Source organism: Pseudophryne corroboree, chromosome 5, assembly GCF_028390025.1.
Source record: "Pseudophryne corroboree isolate aPseCor3 chromosome 5, aPseCor3.hap2, whole genome shotgun sequence".
NCBI classification, from domain to species: domain Eukaryota; kingdom Metazoa; phylum Chordata; class Amphibia; order Anura; family Myobatrachidae; genus Pseudophryne; species Pseudophryne corroboree.
This window is the reverse complement of record NC_086448.1, coordinates 344393101-344414249: the sequence shown is the minus strand read 5'-3', so window position 1 is coordinate 344414249 and position 21149 is coordinate 344393101. Positions and strand designations below refer to the sequence as shown.

The 21149-nt window shown below is 49.0% G+C and overlaps 1 protein-coding gene across 4 annotated transcripts in view; it reads left to right on the top strand.

Moving 5' to 3' along the window:
• MLH1 (mutL homolog 1) overlaps nucleotides 1-21149 on the top strand; it is a 330449-nt gene that overhangs the window by 231169 nt on the left and 78131 nt on the right. For all 4 annotated transcript variants that reach the window (XM_063922601.1, XM_063922603.1, XM_063922600.1 and 1 more), the window contains 2 exons: nucleotides 4930-5081; nucleotides 7332-7440. In XM_063922601.1, coding sequence (XP_063778671.1) covers nucleotides 4930-5081; nucleotides 7332-7440 — 261 coding nt within the window. The remainder of the gene's footprint in view (nucleotides 1-4929; nucleotides 5082-7331; nucleotides 7441-21149) is intronic.

Sequence of the window (21149 nt, the reverse complement as noted above, 5' to 3'; positions counted from 1 at the left end):
TTATGTTAACACATTTTCACCGATTGGTTCAAATTATAAAGTTCTATCGGTTATGGTGTCAACTGTTTAGTTGACAGTAAGGTTATGGGTCAACATTGTTGTTGTCCGTTATGTTATAGGTATTCTCCATTGTCAACCTCTCTATATCGTTCCTGTTCGCTCAGTAAAAAACACTGAGAGAGTACACTGAGGTACTCGGGGATATGGAGGAGGGGGAGAGTCCTAAATTTAAATATTCAGTGCCTTTGTTCGGCTACGCCCGTCCATATCCCAAGAGTACTCCAGTGCCCCCTATGGATTCAAAGAAAAGGATTTACCTGGTAAGTACCAAAATCCTATTTTTTCTGGAGGACTTTACAGAATTTCCTGATAAATGAGATCTGTCTAGTATTAGGAACATAAACAGCAGCTAACGTTATTGGTTTATCATCTAATTTTCCCTGCAAAATAACATATCTACCCTCTTGGTCAGATAATTGTTTATCTAGGGTGAAGTTACAAGCATGAGATACGAGGATAGCAACCCCTGCTTTTTTTTGAGGGGTGTTAGAATTTATAAAATGTGTTTCCTGGACCGCTACTATATGGGCTTTGTGTTTAGCAAAATAATTCAAGGCTAACTTGCGTTTGTTCGGGGAGTTCAATCCCTTTGCATTAATCGAAAGTATATTAACAATGTTGGGTCAAAATAAAAAATGTGTTACTAAGAAATGTGGACCAGGTTAGTTCCATCGGGAGGATATGTACAATGAAAGCTATCAATAGTCGTACCATAGCAATAGCAAAGTCTCTTGTGCTAGTGGATGAGCTGTCAAACATATGGGTTGGGGAAAAGTAAAGGGAAAGGGGAAGAAAAAAAAAGAAAGACCATAGAGATGTCACCATGGGCTGCCCAGTAAGGCAACACGACGAGGACGTGAAGGGGTCGAAAAGTCCACCTCCGCTACATAATGAACATTATCAAAGAAATAACCATTTGTATAACGGTACTAACAGATTAAACTGCAAAACCAAGGAAAGTAAACAGTGGTATCACACAATTAGTAACGTAGTTTCAAGTAGTATAAAAAGTTGCAATAACGATGAACTTACCAGCGACATCGTCCCACAGTTATGTAAATATACTATAGAAGTCACTCCAGGCTGAGGGACAGATGTATACAGTAGCACGAATCATATGCCAATAAGTACAGAACACAGGATACAGAACATAATACATATAATTCTACTGGCGCCACCCAGCCCCTAACATTAATGAAAAGAGAGGTACATGAACCACTAGATTTAAATACGAACTTCAGAACAATATTGAGTCTGGATAGGAGTCATCTAGGGTCAGGCAGCTACCTTGACCGCATAACAGTTCATGTACAGCGCGGGAAACTAATCATACGACCTGCTGGATAGAGGTGGGGGTCATTTTGAGCCGCCCACTGTTGTCCACTCTTGGTCCACTTTAAGATCACAAGAGCGTTTAGGAGAGGTATCCGACAAGTTCTAGGCTGCCAGAAGCCGAATACCCGCCTCCGGGGAAGTAATGGAGGTGGTGGTTCCGTTGTGTTTAATGAGGAGCTTTAAAGGGAAGCCCCATTTGTATGGAATATCTGCTGATCGAAGCACCTTAGTGACTGGGTAGTAAGACCTCCGTAAGGCAAGGGTAGCTGCAGAGAGGTCACCAAATATTTGAAGATCGCCCAAGATGGAGGACGAGGTAGCCGAAAAAAGGCCGCCCGGAGAATTTTCTGTTTAATATGGCAATAGTGTAGCCTCATCAGGGTGTCCCTAGGTGTGTCTCTAGGGGCGTTCCTCGCCCTAGGTAACCTGTGGATGCGATCTATCAAGAATTCGTGCAACGTCACCGTAGGGAGTAAGTTTCATAAATATGCCAGTGATGAATTGTGTCAAATCAGAATTCGAGACGTCTTCCGGGATCCCTCTGAACTTAATATTCTGACGTCGCGATCTATCTTCTAAGTCACATGTTTTACGTCTGAGTTCTGTAACTTCGGATTGAAGGTCGTCATACTTATCAATCAGGTTGTTATGTGACTTGACCACTTCTTCGAGCTTATTTTCAAGATGGTCCGTTCTTTGACCCACCGCGTCCACAGACTGTTGACAAGTCTGCAGAGCGGTTGTGAAGTCGGCCACAATGTCCGTTTTAAACGAGGTGAGCAATTGCTTCATGAGCCCCAGCGTCAGAGGAGAGTCATCCCCCAAGTCTCGTTTAGGTGTGTTATCAATAGGGGATTGATCCATTTTGGAGCTTTTATGCAGATTGAGCTTTGGGTCGGCATCGATTTTGCGCGATGATTTGGAGGGCAGCTCCGGAGGGGTGTGTTTGAAATAGTTCACTGTGGAAACTGAGGGTTGGTCCTTTGAATGTTAAGGAGGCATATTTAGAACTACAAATTGCAGCGTCAAATAGTAAAATCATCAGGGTGGAATAGATACTTTCTCAAGGTAGCGTCATATGAACATACGCGTGAGCTATAATAGTTCAGGTTGTAGAGTAGCGGGGGTGGAAGCGTAAGTAAATAGTTACATCTTCACAGAATTGTCGGGCTCACAGAGGATTTTGCACTGAATTGTATTTTCAGTGAGGCCGTAGCAGGCCTACTCCAAGCTGAGGGTCTGTTTCAGAGTATAGACGGGTCTTCACCCACTGCGGGTTTATAGAAAACTTGTGGCGGCTTCCAATGCAATAATGTCACCCCCCAATTCTAGGCCACTGAATAGTAACTGAATAGAATGAGGATTTTTGGAGGTGCTGTATCAAAGAACATGCAGGGACCGAAAATAACCACAAGATGGTGCTGTTGTATTAGAGAATCTGAAACAGCATGTATATCAAGAAGCTAGAGCTGCGAATCACTGTGTTTCCTCCCAGGAGAGCAAGTTGTGCTGGGGGTTATGAAAGTGTCAGTGTAAAATAAATGAAAGGTAAAAGGTGCCCAGGCTGGCTGGTGTATGAGAAGTGTGGGATTGTCCCTTCAGCTGAGAACTCCGCTCCTCTTAATGGAAAATCTCATGGTCTCCGGAGGTGTCCATCCAGGTACCACTTAGAGGGGAGACAGGTAAGGGGCCTCTGGCCTGGACCAGCCAACAGCCAGGGTCACCAATTCGGATAGGTGGAAAGTGAATCTCCTCTGTTGAAAGGGTCCACGAAGGAGCCTGAGGCAGTCGGTGAAGGATGTTGTAATGAGCCCCAGCTGCACCCTTACGCGGTTGTGCACTGTCAGCAGGCAGCCTGGAGCCCCAAGCTGGAGAAGGGACTCGCCGATGTCAGGAGCCAGAGGATCAGGGCGCCGGGATTCTAAAATGGCCGCCGTCAGCAGGGAGGAGAGATGGAGAGCTGGAGCCCGCAGGCCGGGCGGCGCCGGGTTGAGCCGGGAAGGGCAGCCACCGTCAGGGCAGAGCGCTGGCGTGGGCTGTCACAGAGTGCCGTAGGGGAGTCAGCGACGGTCCGGGCCCGCAGACGGTACGATGGAGGTCCCAGGCAGCATCCACGGAGGTCCGTCCTCGGCGTCCGGCCAGAACAGAGGCCGCAGCTGCAGAGGGGCGGGTAGGCCGCAATCCGCGGGAGCTCCACGGGTGTTACCCGATTCCGCGGACCTAGGCCAGCGGCAGCAGAGGAGGTCAGTGAGGCGTGAGGGAGCAATTAGTGGGAGTAGGAGAGGTCGGGGAATAGAAATATCGGCTAAAAAGGGGGATTTGAGCTGGAGCACTGAGGAAGCTGGACTACATTAACCAGCAAAACGCGTTGAGCCTTTTCTGCCTGTTCCTATACCCACTTTCTGCTGGCACCTATTGGATACCACTCTGCAAAATACTGGACTTTGAATTGCAGCATCCACCACTTTGGAATTTATCCTCACCAAAGGACTTCTCCAAGGATTTTTCGCTGTGTATGAGGTGGACATAATCTGCACAATTATCACTGGTAATAACCTCATGAATGCTATAACATCGGATACATGCTAGTGACCGATTATTGAGGGTCATATTCAGTGACTTTGACACCATTTGAGCGATCCCCTAGCCAGCAGTGTGGATTTTTAAATATTACTTACAGGCTTATGTGGCAATATATCTATTGATTTTATATGGTCAATTTTATATGATAATAAATGTGTTGAATAATTGTACAAGCCTTTCAGAGTTTTAAATTAATTTATATCATGAGCAATTAGCGCTGGTTTCTTCTGTTTCTCTTCACTGAGGAGACATGTCTGCTTCTTTTAACAGTTAGGCCACGCCGCCTGTCTTCTTTTTTTAAATATATTAGCTCCTATGTCCACACTCAAAAGCTACCTGCTCAACCGGTGGCAATCATTTCAAATAATTTCATTAGCTAATTAAATCAAAATGTTAAATTTTGCTAAAAAATAAATAAATTTGGCTTTCTTACTTAAATAAAATGTATAAATACAGGTTGAGTATCCCTTATCCAAAATGCTTGGGACCAGAAGTATTTTGGATATGGGATTTTTCCGTATTTTGGAATAATTGCATACCATAATGGGATATCATGGTGATGGGACCTAAATCTAAGCACAGAATGCATTTATGTTTCATATACACCTTATACACACAGCCTGAAGGTAATTTAATACAATATTTTTTTATAACTTTGTGCATTAAATAAAGTGTGTGTATATTCACACAATTCATATATGTTTCATATACACCTTATACACACAGCCTGAAGGTCATTTAATACAATATTTTTAATAACTTTGTGTATTAAACAAAGTTTGTGTACATTGATCCATCAGAAAACAAAGGTTTCACTATCTCACTCTCATTCAAAAAAGTCTGTATTTCGGAATATTCCGTATTTCGGAATATTTGGATATGGGATACTCAACCTGTATTAGTTTTCCTTGTAATAAGTCAAGTCATGAAATTGTACATGTGCTCATGTAGGAAGAAAAGACCACGTGCAGAGTCAGATGTTGAAATGGCTGAAGAAGAGGCTGATGGGACAGTGACAGCGGCTTCCACACCGAGGAGAAGAGTTATCAACTTAACCAGTGTTACAAGCTTGCAGAAAGATGTTGAAGACAAAGCTCACAGAAGTACGTAAGATGATTGGTTTCCTCAATGCATTCTATCTGTATCTTTCATTGTTAATGCGTTTTCATTAATATACACATTATCCCCTTCATGCAAAATAAATATACCGTACCACAGGCTGACAGTATTAATTGTTACATCCAACTTTTAGGAGGCGATTCAATTGTTTTCACTTGCTGCTACCACCAGGGGGAGCAAAATGGAACAATTCAATTGTTCCGTTAGATGCCCGTTAACTGCGGGGGTGACATTTCTACTCGTAGCCTCCTGAGGAGTGAGAAAAAGTGTGCACTAAGGGGGTCATTCCAAGTTGATCGTAGCTGTGCTAAATTTAGCACAGCTACGATCATCTTTCCTGACATGCGGGGGGACGCCCAGCACAGGTCTAGTCCGCCCCGCATGTCAGTCCAGCCCCCCTTGCAGAAGTGCAAAGGCATCGCACAGCGGCGATGCCTTTGCACTTCAGGAGTAGCTCCCGACCAGCGCAGCTTTAGCGTGCTGGCCGGGAGCTACTCCTCGCTCCCTGGCCTGCAGCGGCTGCGTATAACATCACGCAGCCGCTGCGGCCTGCACCCCGCTCGGTCCGGCCACGCCTGCGTCGGCCGGCCAGCGCCTACGAAACGGCGGCCAAACGCCGCCGCTTCGCCCCCTCCCGCCCATCGATCGCCTCTGCCTGTCAATCAGGCAGAGGCGACCGCTGTCCTGCTACGGCCTTCGGCCGTCCCGCAGGCGCAATACGGCGCCGGCGCATGCGCAGCAGAGACCCGTTCGCTCTGCTGCGTTAAAACGCAGCGAGCGAACGGGTCGGAATGACCCCCTAAGTGGGCACTTTGAGCATTCAAATTGGAGTTTAGACGCCTAAAGCAAAACTTTAGATGGGTTTAGCTGCTTTATGCTGCTAAACCCTGTCTGTTTTGATGCGACATGCACGATATGCATGGGTGCCCAGAAACAATTGAATTGTGACTAATTGTTTGGGTGTCTAAACATACCATTTAGACGGGAAAAATAGAAGCCCTAAACAATTGAATCGCTCCCTTTGTGCCTGATTATAAAAAATGCCTCTGCATGCTTTGTAACGTCCAGTGGTATTGTAACCAGCAGTATACTGATGTTTAGTGGTAGTGTCACAATATTAACATATAGTGATACTGTCTCCAGCAGTATGCAGTATATAGACATCCAGTGGTACTGACGTCAAGTGCTATGGTCACCAGCAGTATGTGGACGTCCAGTGCTATGGTCACCAGCAGTATGTGGACGTCCAGTGCTATGGTCACCAGAGGTATGTGGACGTCCAGTGCTATGGTCACCAGTAGTATGTGAACGTCCAGTGCTACGGTCACCTGCAGTATGTGGACGTTCAGTGCTATAGTCACCAGCAGTATATGGACATCCAGTGCTATGGTCACCAGCAGTATGTGGACGTCCAGTGCTATGGTCACCAGCAGTATGTGGACGTCCAGTGCTATGGTGTCATCAGCAGTTTATGAACATCCAGTGCTATGGTCACCAGCACTATGTGGACATCCAGTGCTATGGTCACCAGCAGTATATGAACATCCAGTGCTAAAGTCACCAGCAGTATATGGACATCCAGTGCTATAGTCACCAGCAGTATATGGGCATCCAGTGCTATGGTCACCAGCATTATGTGGACGTCCAGTGCTACGGTGTCACCAGCAGAATATGGACATCCAGTGCTATAGTCACCAGCAGTATACTGTCATCCAGCGGTACTGTCACCAGCAATATACTGACGTCCAGTGGTAGTGTCAACATTAATAATGTTGACAATGGCATATTGTCAGTCTGTATGTCAACAATGCATTTTTCAATTGACTTGTCATCTAACCCTCAAAGTCGGCTGCTGACCGTCACAATATCGACATTATGGCAATGTTGACATTCAAGGTCTAAATGTCTACCGTATACTGACATAAAATGATAGTGTCACTAGCAGTATACTGACGTACAGTAATAGTGTCACCAGCAGTACACTGACGTACAGTAATAGTGTCACCAGCAGTACACTGACGTACAGTAATAGTGTCACTAGCAGTATACTGATGTATAGTGGTGCTGTCACTAGCAGTATCCTGAAATCTAGAGGTAATTCAGAGGTGTCCACATGCTGTAAATCTTCACCAGCCATATAAATACTGATGACACTATTGTTCTTTGTTCCTTTGCACCAGCGTGTGTACAGTAGTAGCCCACTCTTATTTTCAATAATTTTGAATTTATTACAGGCCTCCAGGACTTGCTGCGCAATCACTCTTTTGTAGGCTGTGTAAGCCCACAATGGGCCCTGGCTCAGTATCAAACAAAGCTGTATCTTTTAAATACCACAAAGTTGAGGTAAGAACAACAGTGATGGTGAGCAGTGGTATATACAGCTCTCCCTGTACTTATGAGCTCTAAGGAACCAAGCTGTGTTGTCCATAATGTATTTTTAACTAGTGTCGAACTGTGCTATAACATTAGAAACTGACATAGGAGTATCCCCTTTGCTACCTAATATATACCAGTATTGTCACGTGTAAGCTCACCAGTCCCCCGCACAGCTCCAGGCAGACTGGGGGCAGCGGACACAATGTGCCACCAGAAATGGTCGGTGGGGGAAGGGTGCTAATTCAGACCTGATCATTAGCAAGCGATTTTTGCACTGCTGCGAACAGATACTCGCCGCCTACAGGGGGAGTATATTTTAGCTGTGCAAGTGTGCGAACGCTTGTGTAGCAGAGCTGTACAAACAGATTTTGTGCAGTCTCTGTTGCAGCCCAGGACTTACTCGGCCGCTGCGATCACATCAACCTACCCGGGACCAGAATTGACGTGAGGAACCCTCCCTGCACACACATGGATACGACTGCGTTTTTCCAGACACTCCCAGAAAACTGTCAGTTGACACCCACAAACGCCTTCTTCCTGTCAATCTCCTTGTGATCGCCTGTATGAACGTATCTGTCGCACAAACCCATCACTGAGCAGCGATCCGCTTTGTACCTGTGCGACGCACCTGCGCATTGCGGTGCATACGCATGCGCAGTTTGGACCTGATCGCCCACTGTGCGAAAACGTACAGCAGCGATCAGGTCTGAATTACCCCCAATATATGAACAAATCTTGCAAAATATCATTTTTTTTTCTGTAACAAGTAGATCATACTAACTTTAGGGCTCATGTACATTTGGATATAAGTTATTTTCTTCAGCATCCACTTGGGGGCACAGAGAGAAACGCTGGGTATAGGATGAGGACTGAATCCGGGCACCAAAGAGTTAGCAAACTCTTCCCAGCAGCCCTCAGACTCCCTCTCTCCAATACCCCGACCCCCTGCCGTGGCCCGCCAGTTTTTTCTATTTGGTGCGGCAATAGCTGGGCACCTTTCTAGAGCGGGAGCTTGTTACAGCTCCCGGTTACATTTTTACTCTATTTTGAGTAACTATGAGGCATCCTTTGGATGCCGGCAAAGTTACTCCTCCGCTCATCCCCGGCGGCGGCAGCATCGGTGACCTACGCCGCGGTCTCCAGACAGCGTACACCTCCTGGAGCCCGCAGCCGTGTCCAGGGACTGAAGGGTAAATAAGACCGCAACGATGCGGCTTTTCATTGCTGGTTGAAGAGCACGGGGTGCAGGCGCGGTGCTGGCCCAGGACTCTGCGACCAGTCACTAGACCACCAGGGCATAAGCAGCAGGCTCAGCGCTGAGTCCCTGGGGTCCTGTCGCATGGGGAAGGGGTCTGACTCTTAGCCTGTTAGCCCCTCCCCCACCCCTGAGGCTTACTTTACCTAATGCCTGTCCTGGGTTATCTCCTCCTCCCTCTCTGATCTCCTCCCATAGGACACTGGGCAGCCATTTTAAGCACATTGCTGCTCCATCATCAGAAGGAGAAGTACCCTCAGATTCACTCTCCCCAGTACCTCGCTACTGAAGCCTGGTTTTCGCCTACTCCTTCCTGCTACCTTGTAGCTGGATTGTTGAGTATTCTTTATTACCCCACATTATTCTTGGCATTGAGTGTTCTGTGTGCATGTAGTGTTTGTAACTGTTATACAATTTGACACTCACTAATAAGAACAATCTCTTAGGATTTTTACCTATTTAGACTTTGTCTACCCAACTTCTTGTTGTTGATTACTGTGACAACACAGCCGGCGCGTTGTGTCGCACAGTGGTAAAAGACACGCAGCTACTTCCCTAGCCCTGGTCTGACCCATGGACTACACTGATTGTTGATCTGTATTTGGCTATTTATTAGGCAATATTGTATTATATTGTATGATGTTATTGTTACAAGGGTACAGTTATGTTTTCGATGTATATATATGAATGTATTGGGTATTGTGTTATAGTTTGTAAAATAATGTTTCCCCCCATATGACTGCGCAGATAACCTGTGTGTTTGCTGTTGTGTAGATACAGCCAGTCTCAGATGTCAGGCCATACACCCCCCCCTCATTCTTCCCCACACAATGGATTCCAGGCCACACAATCAGATTAAGTAAGGTTACTTTAGTTAACATCTATTGTGGCCTAGGGGACATGCCTGGGCATGTGAAAATAGGGTTGCTCTGAAACTGTCTGGGGGTGTCGCCTTATTGTAGAAAAGACAAAGGTTTGATAATAGCAAAGAGGGGACGTGAGACAGAAGTAGAGAGAGTGGCAGGAGACTGACTAAGAAGTAATGTTCTGTCAGGAGCTCCAGGAGGGAATTGTCGTGTAGAATTGGATCACAGAAGTGTGCTGAACTGTGTTATAACCTATTCTGTCAATAAACCACTGTTGGTTTTTCATCTACCACCGTGACTGAGTGATTTTGAACCCAATATCTTCACATTTGGCGGCAGCGGTGGGATCACTCAAGACACCAGCAGAAAGGTATAAACCACAGCAGGCAATGGATTCTGCCCCGCTATGCTACCGTTACAGCAAGAAGGATCAACTACAGGACCTCTGTCGAACAAGACGGATTGAGTTTAATGCATCGGACACCAGAGCAGTCTTAATGGCAAAGCTAGCTGAATGGGACCAAGAACACCCTGGGCAGGAGGATGATGAGGACTGCATCCCAGAGCAGGCCGAGGGTCAAGGAACCACTGGAACCGCTACAACAGGCCCTGCACTGGTCGTTGGAAGTACAGATCAGTTGCGGGAGTTGCTGGCAGCACTAGGGCAAGGAGCATCAGTACTGGGAGCCGCATTGGGGGCGCAAACCGGTATAACCGGCAGTGGCGGTAAGGCAGACCTCCCGGCTGAGGTATAATGAGGTCCCACCTTTTGATGAGGTCAGTTCGGATATTGATACTCATTTGCAGATGTTTGAATCTGTTATGACCATGCATGGAATCGAGGCAACAGAGTGGCCTCGATATTTGGTACCCAGTCTGAGAGGGCGGGCACTGGAGGCATTCCATGCCCTGAGTCCAGAGCAGATCCTGGTATATGAGGAGGTACGGAGTGTGCTGCTTGCCAGATATGCGGTGACCGCTGAATCGTATCGCATAAAGTTCCGGTCTATGGCGCGGAAAGGAGATGTCTCATTTATAGAGTTCAATAACTTGCTGCGGAGGAACTGTGATAAGTGGCTGGCTGTGAAGAAGGCCCTTACTGTAGCAGACATTAAAAATGCTTTTATTTTGGAGCAGCTGCTAAACAAGATGCCTCCAGAGATCAGGGAGTGGGTGGCAGACCGGAACCCTACCACTCCGGAAAAAGCAGCACACCTAGCAGATGAGTTCACAGCTAACAGGCCTCGGTGGAGAGGTGCCAATACAGAGGAGAGGACAACCCTCCGACGGGCCCAGCAGGATCGTGATCTACCATTGCTCCCCCACCGGCCGGCCCCAATACATACCCCAGCTTCCCTAGCCAGAAATTCAAGGTCTCGGGGACCAGCGTCACCTGCAAGCCGACGCTGCTACAACTGTGACCAGGTGGGGCGTTTACTTCGTGACTGTACACGGGTAAGACGGCCATTCCCAGGTACCCAATCTGCCATGTCGCGGGTGGCTGTGTGCCACGAATCATTTGGAACGGGCGAGGTGGACTACTTTCCTGATGCGCCAGAGGCGGAGGAAGTAGCATACCAAGTAGAGGTGGTAGCAGCTATTGGGAAATCCACCCCGGATAATATGAAGACCCACCTACAACCTGTAAAAGTTAATGGGAAGGAGCTGCAAGGGTTGAGGGACTCTGGAGCTTCTATCACCCTTATACGGCCAGAATTAATTCCCCCCTGCCAGATACTGAAGAAAAGGAAAGTTAAAATTTCCATGGCAGGAGGGCAGATCACTGTAATACCTATGGCAAGGGTACACCTGGACTGGGGCCTGGACTCTGGAGAGGTAAATGTGGGACTTTTGGATGGATTACCCACTCACGTCATTCTGGGCAACGATCTGAGTGCTGGATTGGCTAGTTACTTTTGGGAGCTATCACCCGAAGCCAAGCACAGGCATTGGAGACAGTGCATGAGGACCCTCTCATGCCAGCACCAGGAGTCCCTGTGGAAGTGACAGCCACAAACCGTGAACCGTTGGCGGTAAGTAACCCTGTCCCGGACTTGCCTGACTGTGATGAGAATCTGGGGGAAGTAGATAGGATAGCCTTTAGGGAAGCCCAACGGACCGACCCCTCCCTAGCTAGCCTCCGCAGGGCAGCGGGACGAACAGATTGGGGGCCTCAGGAGGATCGCATTATGTGGGAGGAGGGGAGACTGTACCGGGTGCCAGCAAAAGCAGACCCATTAGAGCCCGGGGTCCTAAGAAAACAGTTGATTGTTCCACAGCAGTACCGTGGCCGGTTGCTGGCCCTTGCCCATGACATTCCCTTAGCAGGCCACTTAGGGGTTCGGAAAACCCGTGCCCGGCTGCTGCGACATTTCTTCTGGTCTGGGGTTAACCAGGAGGTAAAACAGTATAGAGAGTCATGTGAGGTCTGCCAACGCCTCGGGGGACCCCCACGCCGGGTTCCCCTACAACCCATGCCTGTCATAAGTGAGCCATTTAAGAGAGTGGCCATGGACATTGTGGGGCCTTTTAAGAAACCGAGCCGAACAGGAAAGAGATACATACTGACTGTAGTTGATTACGCGACTAGATACCCTGAGGCAGTGGCACTGGCATCCATAGATGCTGAACATATCGCCCAGGCTCTTATGGATATTTTTAGTCGCGTAGGATTTCCCCAAGAAGTAGTTACTGATCAGGGTACGCAATTTCAAGGGGAATTGCTGCAGACAGTATGGGACAACTTTGGGGTCCATCCCTTACGCACCACCTCTTATCACCCCCAGACTAATGGTCTCTGTGAGAGATTCAATTCGACCCTAAAGCAGTTGCTGCGGGCATTTGCTGAATCGGAGGGGGGAGACTGGGAGAAGTCCTTGCAACAGCTATTATTCGCGTACCGCGAAGTGCCGCAGGATTCAACCGGATTCTCTCCTTTTGAGTTACTATATGCCCGAAGGGTAAGGGGACCACTTGACCTAGTCAGGGAAAGCTGGGAAGGGTCATTTCAGGAACCTGAGGTTCCCATCTTGGAATATGTAGTCCAAATGAAGGAGAAACTGCACAGGCTGATGCAGCTTGCGCATGACCACACCCTGGGCGCGCAGGAAAGACAGTGCCGGTACTATAACCAACGAGCGCAGGACAGGGAACTAGAGGTTGGACAGAAAGTGATGGTGCTAGTACCTGCCCGAAAGCATAAGTTACAGGCGACCTGGGCAGGGCCTTATACTGTAGTGGATCGGCAGGGACGGGTAGATTACATTATTGCCCTAGACCAAACAGGGAAGCGGGTGGGTACCTACCACATAAATAGGTTAAAGAAATATGTCACCAGGGAGATAGGGGCGGTGGCAATCTGTTGCCCACCTATGGATGACCCAGAGACTGACCCCATCCCTGATATTCTAGCAGCCACCAAGAGGGACCTAGGAGTGGAGGCAGTGCCCATAGGCTCGCAATTAACAGAAACCCAGGCCCTGCAGATGAGGGAGGTATTGGAGGTAGAGAGGCCACAATTCACAAGCAGGCCAGGGCGCACTCATGTAGTGTCCCATCATGTCAACACCGGGGAGGCTCGGCCCACTAGGCAACCCGCTTATCGGGTGAACCCCAGGGTGATTGATATGATCAAAAGGGAGGTCGATGAAATGCTGGCGCTTGGTGTTATTGTACCGTCCCATAGTCCCTGGGCCGCCAGCGTAGTCCTAGTGCCCAAGAAAGATGGCAGTACCCGCTTCTGCGTGGACTATAGGAGGCTGAACGAGGTGACAGTGACAGACGCATACCCCATGCCCCGGGTAGATGAGCTGTTAGACAGGTTGGGAATGGCACGCTATGTATCCACTCTGGATCTTAGCAAAGGATACTGGCAGATACCCCTTACCAGGGAGGCACAGGAGAGGTCTGCATTCAGCACCCCATTTGGGCTCTTTGAATTTACTGCCATGCCCTTTGGGATGAAGAATGCCCCAGCCACCTTTCAGCGTACCATAGATCACCTACTGACAGGGTGTCAGGACTTTGCCCAGGCATACCTTGATGACATAGCCATTTTTAGTCAGACATGGGAGGAGCATCTGCAGCATGTGGCCCAGGTGTTGGCACGGATCAGCAAGGCAGGGTTAACAATCAGACCTGACAAATGTCAGATGGGGATGGCAGAGGTGTTGTACCTCGGGCATAGGGTTGGCGGAGGCCATATTCGTCCAGAGCCAGCTAAAATTGAGGCCATCCTGAAATGGCCTCGGCCCACTAACCAAAAGCAGGTGCGGGCCTTCCTTGGAACAGCAGGGTACTACCGTAAATTTGTGCCCCAGTACAGCACCATTGCCAAACCCCTGACTGACCTAACAACAAAAAAATACACCCGACAAATTGACTGGAGCCCAGAGTGTGAGCAGGCTTTTTCCCAGCTGAAGGACATTTTGTCCCAATCCCCAGTGTTAGCAGCCCCCGACTTCCGCCGGCGGTTCATTGTGCAAACAGATGCCTCGGGTTGTGGAATAGGAGCTGTGTTGAGCCAAGTAGGGGAGGATGGTTGTGAACACCCAGTTGCCTTTCTCTCCCGAAAACTTCTGGACCGTGAGATAGCCTATGCCACTATTGAAAAGGAGTGCCAGGCCATAGTCTGGGCACTCAAGAAATTGCAGGCATATGTGTACGGGCGCGAGTTCTCAGTGGTAACAGACCACAGTACCCTTAGTTGGTTACAGCACACTGCCGGAGACAATGGACGACTGCTGAGATGGAGCTTAGCCCTACAACTATACAATTTCTCTATCTCTCATAAAAAGGGCAGAGATCACGGGAAGCAAGATGGCCTGTCCCGTCAGCAGGAACCAGACCAAGCGCCGAGCAAGCCCAGGAAATCCCTTGCTACAAATACCCAGGGTACAGGAGAATACCATTACTCTCAGCAAGCTTAAGCCACCCAGGACACCGGGCTTGGAAGTAGAGGGAGGAAATGTGACAACACAGCCGGCGCGTTGTGTCGCACAGTGGTAAAAGACACGCAGCTACTTCCCTAGCCCTGGTCTGACCCATGGACTACACGGATTGTTGATCTGTATTTGGCTATTTATTAGGCAATATTGTATTATATTGTATGATGTTATTGTTACAAGGGTACAGTTATGTTTTCTATGTATATATATGAATGTATTGGTTATTGTGTTATAGTTTGTAAAATAATGTTTCCCCCCATATGACTGCGCAGATAACCTGTGTGTTTGCTGTTGTGTAGATACAGCCAGTCTCAGATGTCAGGCCATACACCCCCCCCTCATTCTTCCCCACACAATGGATTCCAGGCCACACAATCAGATTAAGTAAGGTTACTTTAGTTAACATCTATTGTGGCCTAGGGGACATGCCTGGGCATGTGAAAATAGGGTTGCTCTGAAACTGTCTGGGGGTGTCGTCTTATTGTAGAAAAGACAAAGGTTTGATAATAGCAAAGAGGGGACGTGAGACAGAAGTAGAGAGAGTGGCAGGAGACTGACTAAGAAGTAATGTTCTGTCAGGAGCTCCAGGAGGGAATTGTCGTGTAGAATTAGATCACAGAAGTGTGCTGAACTGTGTTATAACCTATTCTGTCAATAAACCACTGTTGGTTTTTCATCTACCACCGTGACTGAGTGATTTTGAACCCAATATCTTCACAATTACATTTTAGTCTTTTGCCGGGCTGTCAAATCATGACTGTTTCAGCATCAGTGTGTGGGGTTTACTCTGTATTCTGCATACATGTCTTCCAGAAACAGGGCTAACAAGGAGGTCTCTCCACCTGAGCCTCATACTTGCAGCGTGTGTGTCACTATTATTTCTCCACAGGATCCTGATAATGATGGCTTATGTGTCCGCTGTTTCATGTCATCTACGAAAGCGACACCAACGCAGGCAACACCCTCTCCTGAACCGGTTTGGGTGTCAACATTAACACAAGTAATGTCTCAGCTAGTGGATCGTCTGGCAGAACCGCCTCCAGTACCAGCTGCAGCAGGCTGGCCCTCCGTGGTTGGTACCACTTCACTACAGCCTCAGGTGCCTCCGATAGAACTATCATGGCAGCAGTCCTTTACTCAGTCAGTACAGGGCTTAACTCAAATGTCCGCTTCTGTGCAACAGCTCTTAGACAGAGACAGATCATCTAGGCGTAGGTTACCGGCCTGTGATAGCGCTACTACATTTCCCAATCCGACACTGAGTTGGTTTCAGACCCGGAAGATAGCAGGGTCTGGTGAATCTGACCGGGATTCTTCCGCAGTTACGGAGGATTCTAAGGGGGTCATTCCGAGTTGATCGCTTGCTATCTATTTTTTGCAGTGCTACGAACAGATAGTCGCCACCTATAGGGGAGTGTATTTATGCTTTGCAAGCGTGCGATCACACGTGCAGCCGAGCACTACAAAAAAGATTTGTGCAGTTTCTGAGTAGCTCAGAACTTACTCAGCCGCTGCGATCACTTCAGCCTGTTCTTGTCCGGAATTGACGTCAGACACCCGCCCTGCAAACGCTTGGACACGCCTGCGTTTTTCCAAAAACTCCCAGAAAACGGGCAGTTGACACCCACAAACGCCCTCTTCCTGTCAATCTCCTTGCGATCGGCTGTGCGAATGGATTCTTCGTTAAATCCATCGCTCAGCAACAATCCGCTTGTACACGTACGACGTGCCTAGCATGCGATCAGGTTGGAATGACCCCCTGTGTCCCTTACTGATGTGGAAGCTCTGGTTAGAGCATTCAGGTAGGTACTTCAGATTGAAGACTCTGACCCATCACCTAGGGATAAGGCTCCATTATTTAAATGGCAAAAGAAGGAATCAACTCTGTTTTCTTCCTCCACTCAGTTAGAGGATCTATTGGAGGTTGCATGGGCGGAGCCCACAAAATGTTTTCCGGTCTCTAAGCGCATGGCTTCCTTTTACCCTCTACCTCCCAAGGAGCGTGGTAAGTGGGAGTCCTCCCCTCCGGTGGACGCCTATGTCGCTAGACTGATAAGATCATCTGTTCTTCCCATTCCAGACACATCCTCTCTGAAGGATCTTACGGATAGGAAGTTGGAAGTTTTCCTGAAAACAGCCAATTCGCATGCTGGAGCTGTTGCCTGTCCTGCCTTGTCGTCGGCCTGGGTTGCTAAAGCTATCGGTAGCTGGGCAGAAAAGCTGGAACAGGGCCTTTCTTCGGGTACTAGTAGACGGGAATTGCTCACCTGTGTGCTTAAATATTCAGAAAGCTAGTATCTACTTGGGTGAAGCAGCCATGGACTCAGGGGTCTTGACTTCCAAGGTGTCGGCAGCGACTGTAGCGGCCAGACAGGCACTCTGGCTCCGGTCATGGCCTGCTGATGTTAACAAAAAAGGCCTTAGAGGCACTTCCCTTTTCGGGAGATGCTCTCTTCGGACAGGGATTGGATAAAATTGTCACAACTCTGGCTGCATCCAAGACCGCCTTCTTGCCTTCAGCAGCTCCAGGACTATCTTTAGGTCCTTTCGCCCGCAGGGAAGATCTAAGACTCAGGCATCCTCGCTGAACCAGGCCCCGTCCAAAGGAGCCAAGCCCCACACTAAGCAACCATGGGCCACTAGATGCCCAGCTACCAAACCGGTGGACAAGCCTGCCGAGTGATGGGGCGGCCTCCCCCTGGGAGACCCCATTGTGAGAGGCCGACTTCTGCATTTTGCCCCATCATGGATGGAGACCACATCAGACGCCTGGGTCAGGGACATCGTTTCACAGGGATACACTATGAGCTTTTGGAAGCGCCCACGTCTCCGTTTCTTCTCCACGGGACTCCTGTAAGATCCAGGGAAAGCAGAAGCTCTGCGGAATCAGATCTGCGGGAATCACTTCTGGCCTCCAACGTGATTCTCCCGGTCCCTCAGTCCCAGAGGGAACGCAAGTTTTATTCTACTCTATTCCTGGTGTGGAAGCTGTATGGCTCCTACTGCCCCATTTTCAATCCCCAAATTCCGGATGGAGTCACTTCAGTATTATTCTCGCCTTAGAGCCGTGGGATTTTCTGGCATCCCTGGACATTCAGGATGCGTATTTACATGTTCCCATTCGTGCCAGTCATCAGCGGTTCCTCAGATTTGCTAGCCAGCGGGACCATTACCAATTTCGAGCATTGCCGTTCAGACTGTCTACAGCACCTCGAGTCTTTACAAAAGTCATGGCAGCCAGCCTCCATCGCAGGGGTGTACGGATCCTACCTTACTTAGACGACCTCCTTATGGCCCAGTCTCAGGAGGTACTGCTTCAACATATTCAACTGATGGTGGATCTTCGGCAGTCTCACGGCTGGAAAATAAATTGGTGCAAATCATCCTTAGTGCCTTCACAGGAAATGTTACACTTGGGAGCCCTGCTCAATTCACGATTCCAACGTATCTTCCTCCCAGGTGACAAGATTCTGGCACATCAATCCAAGAGTCAACGTTTTCTCCGGCACCGCAGAGTGTCGCTGCGGGCTTGTATGTGGATTCTGGGGTCCATGGTAGACACTTTCGACATGGTGGAGTACGTGCAGTTTCAATCACGGCCTCTGCAGTTGGAAGTGCTGACCAAATGGAATGGGTCCCATCTGCACATCGCCAGACAGTCCATTGTCCTTTTCAGAGAAGTATGGTGTTCCCAGTCATGGTGGCTTCTGAAGTCCTATCTGAACCATGGATGCCCCTTTTGGATCCATAACTGGGTTCTGCTCACCACGGAAGCCAGCCTGCAAGGTTGGGGAGCAGTATCGGATCAGCGCACGTTTCAACGACGTTGGATGGTACAAGAAAGCACGCTTCCAATCAGCGTCTTAGAACTTGGGGAGATATACAGAGCCCTTCTGGCTGCGCACCCTTTCCTTCAGGGTCAACCGGTCAAAATACAATCAGACAACACGACCATAGTCGCTTACATAAATCGACAGGGCGGCAGTCGTGGTGCCATGTGAGAAGCAACGCACATCTTCCATTGGGCAGAACAACATCTACCCGCGCTGTCAACAATATTCATACCAGAAGTCCTCAACTGGGCAGCGGACTTCCTCAGTCGACAAGACGTGCATTCTGGCAAGTGGGCCCTCCATCCGGAGGTCTTTCGGATGCTGGTTCATCGTTGGGGACTTCCGGACATCGACATGATGGTGTCCCACCACAATCACCAGGTACCACGGTACTGCGCTTGCACAAGAGATCCGGCAGCCTTCCTGGTGGACGCCTGGACAATTCCATGGGAAGTTCCACTGGTTTATGTTTTTCATCCAATCTCAATGCTTTTGCGGGTCCTTCACAAATTCAAACTGGAGGGGGGGCACAATGACTCTCATAGCCCAGGATTGGCCGTGGAGAGGTTGGTACGCAGATCTTCGGAGTCTCTCAATAGATTCCCCTCTCCGTTTCCTGCTGTGGCCGGATCTTCTGTCCCAGGGCCCTTGTCTTCATCCCGGTCTGGACAGGTTGGCATTGACGGCGTGGCTCTTGAGACATCCGTCTTAAGAGACCAGGGTTTTTCTCAGAAGGTCATCTCTACCATGCTTTGGGGGGTATGGGTTATTAGGTCGACCACACTTAGGTCGATAGTCATTATGTCGATCACTATTGGTCGACATGGTCTCTAGATCGACATGGCCAATAGGTCAACATGGAAATGGTCGACATGAGGTTTTTTTTTTTTTTTTTACTGTTTTTTGGTGTCGTTTTCTTCATAAAGTGACATGGAACCCAAATTAGTGCACCGTGTCCCCTCGCATGGCTTGCTTCGCCCGCCATGCTTCGGGCACCGTTCCCAATTGTCATCCACGTGGATCTTAAAGTATGAAAAAGTTCAAAAAATGGGAAAAAATTATGAAAAAATCATGTCGACCGGTTTTTCATGTCGACCTAGTACATGTTGACATATTGACCGTGTCGACCTAATGCATGCCGACCAATAGTGGTCGACCTGATGACTGTTGACCTAAGTGCTGTTGACCTAATGACCGTATTAGTGCTGTTGATCTAATGACCGCTTCAGGCTAGGAAGCCTTCTTCATCTAGAGTTTATCACCGAGTCTGGAAGGCCTTCTTTGCTTGGTGTGCAACGCGGAAATTTAATCCGCGATCTTTCCGTATCTCAAGGCTTTTGGCTTTTCTGCAGTCGGGGCTCAAACTGGGCCTTAGCCTTTCCTCCATCAAGGTTCAGGTCCCTGCCTTTTCAGTTCTGTTCCAGCATCTGCTGGCTCACTTGCGGGACGTTAAAACCTTTTGCAGGGTGTGTTGCATCTTCACCCTCCGTTTATTCCTCCGGTGGCTCCATGGGACTTATCTCTGGTTCTCAGAGCCCTTCAGTCTGCACCGTTTGAACCGTTGGACAGGGTGGTGCTCAAATGGCTTACGTGGAAGACAGTTTTTCTTCTGGCTATTTCATCTGCCCGACGGGTGTCTGATATCTGTGCCTTGTCCTGGCGCTGCCTGTTTCTGGTGTTACACTCGGATTGAGCTGTCCTGCGGACTCGGTTAGGACACTTCCCTAAGGTGGTTTCAAGATTCCACATCAATCAGGAAATTGTGGTTCCGTTTTTTTTTACCTCGGATGCTACCCTGAATGTGGTACGGGCTCTCCGTATTTATGTTGAATGAACTAAGGACCTCCGCAGGTTGTTTCATACGACTCTCACAAGTGGGGATGCCTGCTACCAGGCAGTCCCTCTCTCTGTGGCTCCGTTTGACCATTCAGCATGATATACGGCGGCTGATCTTCCAACCCTTGCCGGGGGTTACGGCCCATTCCACGCGTTCTGTTGGACGCTCTTGGACTGCTCGCCGTGGGACCTCTGCAGAGCAGCTTTTCAGGGTGGCCATGGGGTCTACTGCTGCCAGTTTTGTCAGGTTTTATGCTTTTGACACTTTTGCATCCCAGGACGCCGCTTTTGGGCGCAGTGTTCTTGGCGTAGTCCAGGAGCGTTCCCATCCCTAAGGGGACAGCTTTAGGACGTCCCAGCGTTTCTTCCTGTGCCCCCTAGAAAATAAGATTTATGTCCTTACCTACGGGTGTTCTTGAGTTTGCTGGTTGTCGGGGTCCCGGCGCACAGTGTACTGGCGCCAGAATCCAGACAGCTGGCATACCGACACAGTTTCTCCCTCTTTGGGGGTCCACGACCGCCCTGAAGGGAGAATAGCACGATGCGCGCAGCGAGCCCGTAAGGGGCTCATTTGCGCTTGCCACGCTGTCGGTATGCCGGCGGTCGGGATTCCGGTGCCGGTATGCTGTGCGCCTGGACCCCGACAGCCGGCATACCATACTACACCCCTTACCTATAGTAGGTTCATCTTTTTCTTCGAGTCCATAAGGGGGCACAGGGCGCCCTCACTTCACGCACCTGTCTGGCTAGGCATTGTTCCTATTTTAGTAGGTGTGTCTAGTTGAATACCAATGGTGGCTCTGTGTGTGTGATGATCTTCCTTCCTCCTTTCCTCGCTCCTGCAGGGGTCTTTCTAACTAAAAACTGGCGTGCCACGGCCGGGGGGCGGGGTATAGGAGAGAGGGAATCTGAGGGCTGCTGGGAAGAGTTTGGTAACTCT